This window comes from Leptosomus discolor, chromosome 3 (genome assembly GCF_034619465.1).
Source record: "Leptosomus discolor isolate bLepDis1 chromosome 3, bLepDis1.hap2, whole genome shotgun sequence".
NCBI lineage: Eukaryota > Metazoa > Chordata > Aves > Leptosomiformes > Leptosomidae > Leptosomus > Leptosomus discolor.
In genome coordinates, this window is record NC_141393.1 from 20,813,894 (window position 1) to 20,825,904 (window position 12,011).

General features: G+C 39.2%; 1 protein-coding gene across 2 annotated transcripts in view; it reads left to right on the forward strand.

Moving 5' to 3' along the window:
• Positions 1 to 11,073, forward strand: part of KCNK10 (potassium two pore domain channel subfamily K member 10) — a 61,283-nt gene extending 50,210 nt beyond the window's left edge. For both annotated transcript variants that reach the window (XM_086462816.1, XM_009960821.2), the window contains 3 exons: positions 4,953 to 5,139; positions 8,292 to 8,434; positions 10,450 to 11,073. In XM_086462816.1, coding sequence (XP_086318942.1) covers positions 4,953 to 5,139; positions 8,292 to 8,434; positions 10,450 to 11,073 — 954 coding nt within the window. The remainder of the gene's footprint in view (positions 1 to 4,952; positions 5,140 to 8,291; positions 8,435 to 10,449) is intronic.
• The last annotated feature ends 938 nt before the right edge of the window (positions 11,074 to 12,011 follow it).

Sequence of the window (12,011 nt, forward strand, 5' to 3'; positions counted from 1 at the left end):
GTGCCAGTCTTTCTGTATAGCCTGTTGAGATGTGCATTGCACTTTACTGAGGTATATGCCAGGCTCTGGATCAGGGCTGGCTTGATTTGACTGATCTGAAAGGCAAGCAGTGTGAACCTATGTCTATCTGCACTGTCTACAGTAGCCTAGCAAAAATGTTTTGACTAAGGACATACCTAATGTTTGTGTCAGAGAAAAAAAATAGAACTTATATATCTGATATTTTGTTTTATGTTTTGAGTACAAAGACTGGCTTTCCTCTTGTTAAAATATTTTGATCTGGAGAAAGTGATTTAGAAGACAAGCTGTTTAATTAGTGCATGGGCAGAGACAATCTGTTCCATGAATAGTTGGCAGCATGGGAGAGGGCATAAAGTTAGGAGTAGGTGAAGGGAACAACAGAAATGTTAAAGAAATGTGTTTTCTTTAGAGGAGTGCTTCAAAATGCAGAACCTTGTGGAGAGATGAGGACAGCATGTTCCATGAAGGCACACTATACTGGTACTAAAAATATGCCACTGGTTATCTAGCCAGAAAGGTAAACAACTTGCTTGGAGTCTTGGGGATATTCATCAGGAATGCAGAAAAGAAAATGTTTGGAAGACAGAGGAACCATCTGAGCTCACTGTGAAGCAGTGAATGTTCCAGTTCTATTTTTGGTTGGGTAGTACTGTGTATTGGGGGAGTTTCTGTGACATGGGAGGTGACACTACAAAATCTTGGAATATGCATATTTGAAATATGCTGTTCATGGAAATAATATATATTCCACATATTTAGCATTTATTTTAGTCTGAAAAAATGACTGTAGCATCTTTTTATTCCATGCTTAATGTCTTCTACTTGGAAAAAACAATCTACTCCATTTTGGAAGGAATATATATCATCCTTGTGGCCTCAGCTTGGCAACTTAAGAACCTTGTTTAGTCCTTTTGTTGACACAGTAAGGTCAGAAAAATTTTGCCTGAGTCAATGAGCAGAGAGAGGGGAAAAAAAGAAAAAAGAAAAAGGGATTTCTTTTAACTCCTGAAATTATTGGATAAGACCAAAACCAGTAAGACCCCAAAGTATGTGATAGAAAACAAGGAAAAAGCAAGGTCACACTCATTGATAAAAAAGACGCATAAGAATTCCACTGATAAAGATGTCTCCATGAGAACGTTCGTCCTCACCCCTTTGGCACTGGAGCAGATTGACATCAGGTTGTTTGAATTAATGTAAGCAAGATGATGTCATCTGTAGTTATGTTGCTTGTTTAGCACTTAACCACCTTAAAAGTAAAATCAGCACCTTCATTAGTAAATGGAAATGACCTCTCACAGGTTGTTATATGATTGAAAACTCTCCATCTTTTCTTCCTATATTCCTCCTCTAATCTTTTCCAAATCATCTCTAGGTGGATTTAAATTGCAGCCTCTCTCATTAGCAGGCACTAATTTATTTATTAACAAATGTTAATACCTGCTTCATCAATGTGGAGAGAACTTGTTGGTAAAACAAATCTAAAACAAAAAAAAAGAAGTAGAAAACATCTCTTTCAAAACTGCTTTTATTTTTCTTAAACGACTGTGAGATGAACAACTGTTCCTGGAGAAAGGCCTCGCTTAATGTTTCATTTTGACACCTATAGAAAATTCTGTTCTTAAACCACAAAATTGGCTCAGAGGATTTGTTAGCCTGGCTGGAGTTCATCGGCTATTTGCCAGTGTTTGGCTTCAGATTGCGAATACTGTTTAAAACAAAAAGTTCCTTCAGTGTTAGAATTCTAAGTGCAATTCTTGTTTGTTAGTACAGCCAGTGTACAGCTGGAGAGCATTTTCCACAAGACTGTTAGAAGTTCACGTACTGTGCGAACACTGGACACACCGAAGTTTCTGACAGACAGACCTATTACACTGCAATGATGCGCAGTACTTGATGAGTTTACTTGGAGTCCTATTATAGAGTCCTGGATAAGGCGAGAGCAGGTAGGAGGAGGGAGAGGCGGCAAGAAGAGCAAGCAAGTGGGAAACCAATTCTATACATGGTGATCAGGGCATTAGACTGGAAAAAGAGCGCAAAAGTATCAGAAAGGTGTAAGGTTGTTGATCCTGTGAAATATATTGTCCTGTGGAAAAAACCTTATTTTGCAGAATTTATGGGTGTTTTTTATCTTCTTGTGAAAATATCAGCCTAATTTTTCAGACTTTGTAAGTTAAAGGCCTGAGATATGAACCTTTTCTGATTTCTCAGTCATTGGTATATTTTTATATAAACATATATTTCTTTTAATAATGACTTGGTACAGTATAATACTGCAGTGGCTTAGGCTAATCTAGTCTCATCCTAATAGAACTGTGCCAAAACTGGAATGTAAAGGCTGTGTTTCCTTATTCCTGAGAACCTGGGCAGCACAAAATTATGTTCTTTGTAGGAGAACAACAAGACCAGCTTCATCCACAAGGAAAATATGCAAGACAACTTTTTTGTAATGTGTTATTACTATAATGTACATATTCCACTAATAATGACATCTACACCTTAGCATTTCTTCGATCTATAGCAGTTACACTCTACTGTTTATGTCCCCATAATGCACATCTAACTTAACTGTAAAAAGACACTCTTTTCATCTGTATCCTGAATTTCATATATCATTGTCTATTAAGTAATTCTGTTTCTGAGCATTACTTTTATGCTCTACAAATGCTGTGCCTGATTCACCATTGCTTTCTGACTTCATTTGTACCAGTGAAAGGGTAAGGGAAAAATAGACCCTCAGCTGCTCTGCTTTTGTGGGAGTGACTGAGGAGCACAATAACCATGAGTCAGGCCTTTCTGCAGAGCCTCTCATTAACATCGTTACCATTTTAACTTAAAAAACCCAACAAACCCAACAACTTTTGGCTGAATTTATCACTCATGAACAAGTGGATGTCCTGAACATTTGGTTCTGATTTGTAGGCCATTCTTTCCACTCCTGTTTCTAGCACAAGACAAGAAAACCTTGACACACATTGAAATGTATTTTAATGTTGCTATATGGGGACTGGAGGAAGGTTTACTGTGCATAACTTTGCTTTACGAGCAGTGCTTGGCAGCTCCAAAGTACTTTTTGTCCAAGGATTCCCAGTAATATACAGCACTGCAAGTGCCTTGTAACTTCCACTGTAGTCAGGTGTCTGCCATTTCTTTTTCATGTACCTGGAAACTGAAGCATTTAGTAGAAGTGAGTAAGTCACCTTGGCCAAACCAGTAAATAAACAGGAACTTGGTTAAATCCTGGTCCTCCAAGACAAAAACCAAGTGTGCTAATCTAAGGCACCATATAACATCCATGTGATCAGCTACTTTCCCTTCACTATACCTAAGTAAGTCTGAAATCCTGACATTGTGCATGTGTGTTCATAAATAGATAATCCTTTAGTCTTTTAGCAAACTGCTCAAAATGGCTCCCTAGGAAAAGAGGAAATATAAAGACAAGTCAGGTTTTATACTCTTGTGTTGTTTTTCTCCTTGGTACTTCAGTGTGTTTTTTCCATGTCTTGTATTTGATTAACCTTATTCATGGCATTATATTACTAATCCTATTTAACTATTTTTGTTCAGCCAGACACGGAAAACAATGCACACACACAAAAAGGAAAAAAATTTAAGCATAGGAATCATCTCAAACAGTTTCAGAACTAAAACTATTTATGAAATACGAAGTATTTATTCTGCTAGCTGGGTTCTAAATGCAGAGCATCCTAGTTCAGATGAGTGCCTAATGTGGCACTTCTAAAATAAATGCTCATGCTTTAGTGGAAGCAGTAGTATTGCTCACAAGCTTGTTAGATATTAACCAATTCAGGAAATATCCCTTCAGTATATTATGAAGATAACTTCCGAGGTCTTATTTCCTGTCTAGGCAATGTCCTAATCTGAAATGAGATCTCATTTTTGGGTTAAGAGAGATGCTTGATTTGGAAAACTGATTTGGAAATATGTGACTTGCAGTGACCTCCACATTTGTTTTCCAGGATAAATACAGAATTTACACTGCCACTGGAATTAATCCACAGTAAGCTTTATAGTAATTTCCAGGTTTCTCATGAAACTCTATTGACTTTCGAGTTTACTTACAGCACAGAAAATCTGAAATAAATTAATCTATTGTGTTAATCCAGGTTTGCATTAGTACTGCTGAAAAAAAAAAATCTAAGTTTATATTAAACAAGTGAGCATTTATAAGCTCTCAGAGTGTAAAATGTTGCAACTACACTGCTCACATTTGTATTTGATTTATAGCAGCACACTCTTTGTTCAAGAGCTTTCCAGTGTGAATTTGCATAGGTAATTTTATCTCAGGTTGTTTGGTATTTGACATAAATCCTTTATTTCTGGCCTGAACCTATAATGTAGCTATCCATTTTTGAAAGGAAATTTAACTTTCATATTTGTGAACGAAAGCTAGAAATCCTGAGTCAAGGCAAGTCTAGGAAACCCAAAGCATGAATTATTTCTACATAAAATCTCAGGGGTTTAGAAGAAAGAAAAGGTCTACTTTCATTTCAGTCTTGGTCTTGCTTGTTGAATGCTTGGAGATGGTGAGGCAACGTTGGTGTACATATATATGTATGGCGGTGTGAGTGTGCACTTTTTCTTACACACTGAACCTGAATGGGAGTGTACTGGAGCCTTTCTGAAGCTCAAGACTGTTTTTTCAGGCTGTGTTTCTGGTAGGTTAGCAACTGCCTAGCGCATGGAAAATGGGAATTGTTATTTTTCTGGAGCCAGACATAGAGGTTTACTATTACCCAGGAAGGGCTCTCACTAAGAGAGAGGGAGGGTTTTCTACATAATAAGCTCACACAAGGCAGAAAGAAAAATACCACGTGACACCAGCACATTCAGTCTGCCATCCACAAGGTATGCAGTCCCAGAAATCCACTCAAAAATATTTTTTTTCTTTTGTTATTTCCTTTTTCTAGAAAAAGCAAGTGAGTCAAACAAAGATCCGGGTGATCTCTACCATCCTCTTCATCCTGGCAGGCTGCATTGTCTTTGTGACCATTCCTGCAGTTATCTTCAAACACATCGAGGGATGGACAGCCTTGGAGTCCATCTACTTTGTGGTTGTCACTCTGACTACCGTTGGCTTCGGTGACTTTGTAGCAGGTGAGCAGCTTTGAGCCTAGGTGCTGCGCACAAGGGCCCCGGCTCTTAGAATTTGTCTTCTGGTGTAGAGAGGAGGCTTTTCACAATATATTATGTTCTAGTGGAAGGATGCCAGGTGCTTCTGATGGGGTTACTGTGCAACAGGACACCAGGCTGATTTAAGATCCAGGTGCCTTGCAATCTGCAGAGTGCAAGCTTTCAGCAGTGTAGATAACATGAGCCTGGGAAGTCCTGATTATCCTTTATCATGCAATGAATTATTCACAAGTCAAATGACTTTCCCATTGAATTCAAGATTTGTATTAGTCCATTAGGTCTCAATCTGAGGCTGATTGTTGAAGCAAGTAGCCAAAAAGATGAAAGGATGAAGCTTTTACAAAGTAGGGCTGAGCCATAGGGCTGGAGAAATCTCTGGTTGGATGCAGTAGTGGGCTGCTATTAGAGGAGCTGCAGCATTTCAGAAGCTGCATGTTGTCCTCTAACCTTGGCAGAAATTTTGACATTGCAGTTGCCATGTTAAGGAAAACTGATGTAGGAAAAGAAGGATCAATGGGGTATGCATCTCAGTGCTAGAAGGATATTCTCCAAGATTAATACAGTACTAGCAGGAACTATAAATATCCATCCTTATCAATTTCCAAAGAGGGAGTCAAGAATGTTGGTTGGAGAAATGAGATTTTTTTTTTTTTTTCACTCTACTGCTTTGCTAATAAAAAGGTGCTTACAATAAGTGGAATTTTTTTTTCCCATTAGCGCACAACCCCTACACCTCATTCCTGTTAGTGGTCCTAATTAAAGGCATTAAGATGCCTGTGTTACAAACAGCCATATTATGCTACTGTTTTATTACTTTCTATAAATCAGTGAAATATGAATGAGTTAAAAACATCAAATGAAACTACAGGGATATATAACATTTTCTTTGCTGAAGAGCTGTAGACAAGTCTTTTCGTAGACAAGACAGTGATCTTCCTTTTTTTATGACATAGTGTTATAGAAGACATGAATTATTGAGGAAAAAAGACACTGAACAAAGAGAGCCCCAGATATGGAAAAAAAAGTGTTTTACGAGCATTCAGATACAGAAGTGATTGTATGAGCTTGGTCCGTTTTATCCACTTAAATGTGAATAGCAGTTCACTGATATTCTATCTCTGTGACATCACCGTGTGAAATAAAAATAATTCACAATATTTTTCTTAAGCATATCACACTTTGGTATTTTTTTCTTTAATAACACAACAGTAAAAAAGCCCTGAATATTTAATTAAATTGTTCTAAATCCAACATGATTAGGAGAACATAATCCACAGTTGGATGGCTACTAACAATCAGGATTTTTCAAAAATCAAATGGAGGACCCTGAATGAGAAAACTTCAGGGGTGATCTCATGATAAGAGTTTAAGGCAGGTGATCACCAGGAGGTTTGGTTTTCATTGCTGGCTTTTGGACAGATTTTCTGTCACTTATTTCCTGTCACTTTAAACTCTCCATGTCCCTGTCCCTTGGACATCAAAGGGAAAATACTACATTGCATTTGGTAAAACTGCATCAATGGAGCTATGCTGACTTATTCCTCCTAGAACGTGTCCCAACTCTTGCTAAATTGGGAAAGTTTTTGTACTCCTGTTGGAAATACAATTGTGGATGGAGCCTGAAAAACGGTATATCTGATAGGCTGAAAAAAAGTGGTCTCATTCTTTCTCAGTCACCTGATTACTCTGTAAGACAGACCTAGACAATCTGCTTCACAGCAAGCTTCCTCAGGGACACGTATGATCAGAAGAGCCACCTCGTACCATAGCAACAGCAGCCCCCACCTCCCATTGTTTCCCACTCTTAAAGAAGAAAAAAAAAGAGTGTGATTCATTTGATGTATGGGGAGAGATTAATATCAAAACCAATATTTGGGTCCCTGCCAATTCTCAAATGTCTGAGCCTCCACAGGGACGTTTGATGACTGTACATACGCTCACACTGTGTCTGAATAAAATTAAAGAGTCGTAGGAATGTCTCAGATTGCAAAAAAGCTCAGTGGGAAACGCTGAACTGTGTTGTCTGGTGATTTTAATGGGGGAAAATCCTAAAAGCTCTCTATAGTCATACAGAGGTACAGGTTGGTGTCTAGCTCTTGTCTAACCAAAGACTGGAGTTCAGGAAATATGCAGTCCTCTGCCCAGGTCCTCTGGTAGGCCTGCTATTCAGGCAGAGATTTACACAGGTACCACCAAGGGTGGTGTTTCTTCACCTGCATTGAGGGATGTGGCTGTGCAGCCTCTTCACTGCTCTCTCTTCAGCTCAGGGCTGTGCCTGCCTCTCACTGTGCACTTAGCACTGTGATAGGTCTGGGAGTCTCAAAAGTGAGGTTGTGGTTGCGTTCTTTTGGAAAAATTTATTCTATTTTGTGGTAGGTAGCAGCCTGGCTACTGCGTTTATTTTAGGCTCTTCATAGTCCATTAGAGTTGCCAAATGTCTCACATACTTGTTTTACCAGCTCATCCTAAAACTTGCATGAAAACACTATAGGATATTTGTTGACTCATATCTCCTCTCAAGTCACTGGCCAGAGAATGCATCCCTATAACTGATACCCAAGCAGATGGTATATCCTTCTTATCAGGACTGATGCAGGCTTGGCTTCCTGTCAGATATCCTAATTTGGAGGAGAAGATAAAGCTACTTTTCTTTCTCCTGTAAATAGGTCTCTGAATCCTGTAGTTAAAAAAATCTGGAAGCTCTATAACCTGAGGGGGTTGAACTGTAAAGTTGCTCAACTACCAGGCTGCAGGCAGTTCAGAACAAGGAATACTAGCTGTATTAAACTTTTTTCTTGGAAATGCATTCATGCTATTGCAAGTACTATCAAAGCAGTAATTTCAGCCTTGTTTCAGAGTATGAGCAATACAAAGAAAAGTGTGTACTAGGTGCTCTGGTGGGTAACATAGCAGCAGAACAATAGGTAATTTTAAAGAGTCTTAAATTAAGAACAGACTGTGTTCCTCCCATCTGACAGGTCTCTCATCTATTATTAGAACTACAGTGGTGATGGCAAGAGTCAAGAAATACTTTCAGGAATTTCTCAGCATTGCAGGTAGTTTGTCATAATTTTGGCATCTTGTGATTCCTAAGCATAAGTATATGCTTATTTCAGGAGGAAATGCTGACATCCATTACCGGGAGTGGTATAAACCCTTAGTGTGGTTCTGGATCCTTGTTGGCCTTGCCTATTTTGCTGCTGTCCTGAGTATGATTGGAGACTGGTTGAGAGTCCTGTCCAAGAAGACAAAAGAAGAGGTATGACTAGTAATTTTTTTAGTGGTTTGTCATTTCATAAGAGAGCTTTAAGTGCCTGATTCCTGCTTGTCTAAAGAAGGATGCTCCTCTGCATGACCAATGCTCAATATTCCCTGTGGTTTACTCCACTGGCTGCCTTTGGTATCCAGCTAGCTCTGATCTTTAGCTTCTTCACAAAGGGCGGAAAAAAAGCAACTGAAGCAACCTAGGTTGTTACACCTCGATCAGTACTACCAAATACACAGAATACACCAGTAGGATTGCAATTATGGAATAAGAGAGGCCAGCCTTCACTCTGAAACTAGCTACAAATTTATGATAAAAAATTTCAGTGTTCTCTCTTTAAAAATTGCAGAAGCATAGGTTTTGAAGACTTCAGTTGGCTCTCTTCATTATGAAACAAGAAATTGCCTTTAAACCAGAGTTTTATATTGAGTTTTCCTGCCTTTCCTTATGTCACAGAATATGGTTCTGAAGAAGTTTAGATTCAGGCCCCTTACTGAGTACCATTTTATTAAAAAATTGAAGAAACTGAGTAGTCAGCATCAGGGAGAATATGATTAAATTCACTCAGAACATGCCCTCCATGATTCAAAGACAGTATTACTAATGCTTCACTCAAATAGGAGTGGAAAATAGAAGGCAATTGCCATGACTCTAGAGCTTAAGCCTACTGTGGAGGATGTTATTAATAGAATTTCAATTTTGAAGGGAATCTCCTCCTGCATTACTAGTAAAGCTAACCTGGCAGGGTTAGCCAAAGAGCAGGCATAGACAAAGTCTGGCAGAGGGGTAGTGATGTTTATCATTTATGAAGGCATCTGCACTACTCTGTGCACCTCCATGAATAAAGTGGTTCTTCACAGAGAGTTTGGCTGTCAGGCTGATCATCAGCAGGTACCTATAGGTGGGAATCTGACCTCTCATTGTGAATGTGAGATGCCTGCTGCCACAAGTAATACAGTTCTAAATGGACACCTACTGGTCCATCTGGCCTGAGGAACCAAAGATGACTTCCTTGTGGATCACTGAATGCAGAAACTGAGTTCTGGCTACAGCAGCCCAAGCAAAGCATCGACCTTGGTGGGCTTCTGCAGACATTGTACTCCTGGATCTGTTCTCCTTTAGCTGAACTTTCGAAAAGGCCTGTGTTGGCTGAGATATTGCTTGGTCATTTATCTTCTTTTTCCCCATTTTGCAAGAAATATTTGTACAATTCAGCAGCCATGTAGGTCCTTTATTCTTAGACATTATTCTGTTCTCAGGTGCAAAGGAGTAAAACAGAGCAAAGCAGCAAGACATTTAAGGACATGCTCATGGTGCCCACGTAGAATATGTGTTGACAACTCCTCCAGCTGCCTTGAGAGGGTGGCATTTGGACAGTTATGCAATGGAAACCTCCATTAAAGACAGCTACATTTGCCCCTGAGAATAGACTCTAGACTGGATCAGTCAGAGATCCACTTGAAATTATCTAATAGGTATTTCCGAAGTTAATTGCTCTATGGCACTGAACAGAACCTTTAGTGGGACTGAACAGCTCCACCCATGAGCAATACGGGAAAATACATTACTGTATTACTACACTGGTTGTTGTGCTGTTCTGAAGCATATTTGTATAACTACATGCGATTAATTTTGCTCACTCCTGACCATCTACCTCTGATATTATAAGTCAGGAATTTTGTTCTTAACGAAGGAAGGATTAGCATGAACACCTCCCATCATGTAACACAGCTATAAAATGTGTAGGATGCCAAAAATTGAAACAGGCGGACAAGTTACATGCTGCACAAGACATTAGCTAGTCACTAGTTGGTGTGTTTAGAGCTTGCCCAGTATAGTCACTTTGCTGCTGAAGTTTGGGTCCAGATGGAAGCACTGGAGCTGGGACTGGTCTCTGATTCTACACCAGACAAGAAAGTGCTTGTGCTACTCTTCTATAGGAAAGACTGTCGCTTCATTTTGCTTTTTCTTTTTTTTTTTATTAATTTCTCTTACTTGTTGTTGTAAAGGTTGGAGAAATCAAAGCCCACGCAGCTGAGTGGAAAGCAAATGTGACAGCTGAGTTCAGAGAGACACGGAGGCGGCTCAGCGTGGAGATCCATGACAAACTTCAGCGGGCAGCCACCATCCGGAGCATGGAGCGCAGGCGCCTGGGCCTGGACCAGCGAGCCCACTCCTTAGATATGCTCTCTCCAGAGAAGCGCTCTGTCTTTACAGCCTTGGAAACAGGACGCTTCAAAGCCTCATCTCAGGAAAGCATCAACAACAGGCCTAACAACCTGCGCCTTAAAGGGTCAGATCAGCTCAACAAGCATGGGCAGGGAGCATCTGAGGACAACATCATTAACAAGTTTGGATCGTCTGCTAAGATGACCAAAAGGAAAAACAAAGACCTCAAAAAGACCATCCCTGAGGATGTGCGTAAAATTTATGAGACCTTTCGAAACTACTCCTTGGATGAAGAAAAAAAGGAAGAGGAGACAGAGAAGATGTGTAATTCTGAGATCTCTTCTAGCACTGCAGTCCTGACCAACTGTATCCAGCAGCACTCAGACCTGGAGAATGGAGTGATCCCCAATGAAACCAAAGAAAGGGAACATGAAAACAAAGCGTTACTTGAAGACAGAAATTAAATGTAAAAGATGCTTGACTTGAATTACAATGTTAGTGTTTTTATATACATATATATTGAGACACGTGCCTTATACAGACTCCTTATTCAGTCTGAATTATATAGCATCGAAGAATATTTCACTGTGCCATAAAGACTCAAGCTTGCTCTGCCAAAACAATTCAGGAACACAGCACTGCAGAATGGCAACAGAAAGCTACGCACATGGAAATTTCAGCCTGTGTAAGATTACCAGGGCAAGACTCAAAGGAGGAGACTGAACCATGGCAATATCAATAGAGTGCTTCTACCATGGCATAATATTAGACAAACGGCAGCTATATAAGAAGAGTGTTTGAAAGGGATGATAAAGAGTCTGTCTTCATAATGGAGTATGCATCCATAAAGCCTTCCCCTGGTGATTACAAAGAGGAGAAATGATTGGAGTGAACTAGAAACTTTCAGTAAGGCTTAGTTTACGTTTTGGCACGTGATCCAAGCTAGATTTTTTTTTCATTTTTGAATCAGATGCATTACCTTTCTAAACTCCAAAAGAATGTCCATGGACACAGCTACCAGCTGGGTGCTGGTTTGAAAAACCAACACAGACATATTTAAGGGTCAGATTACTCTTTTCATTAAAAAAAAAAAAAAAAAAAGGCAAAGAAAAAAACTCTGTGGGTATTTATCTTAACCAGTGACAAAAAACAAAAAGAAAGAAATGGATTTTTTTTTCTTGTGTAGGAAATATTCAATGTAAATTCACAGCAAGAAAGTGCATATGAAGAAAATGCAACATCTCGTGCTATGTTGTTTAAAAGAAGAGAAACATTAATTTAATGATATTTGGCTAGGTGTATAAAACAATGGGCCAACTGTTTTTTAAAAGAATTTCTCATTCATACTTTCTACCACTGAAAAAAACCCTTCAATTTTAATGCTGTAAGACTATGAAGACAG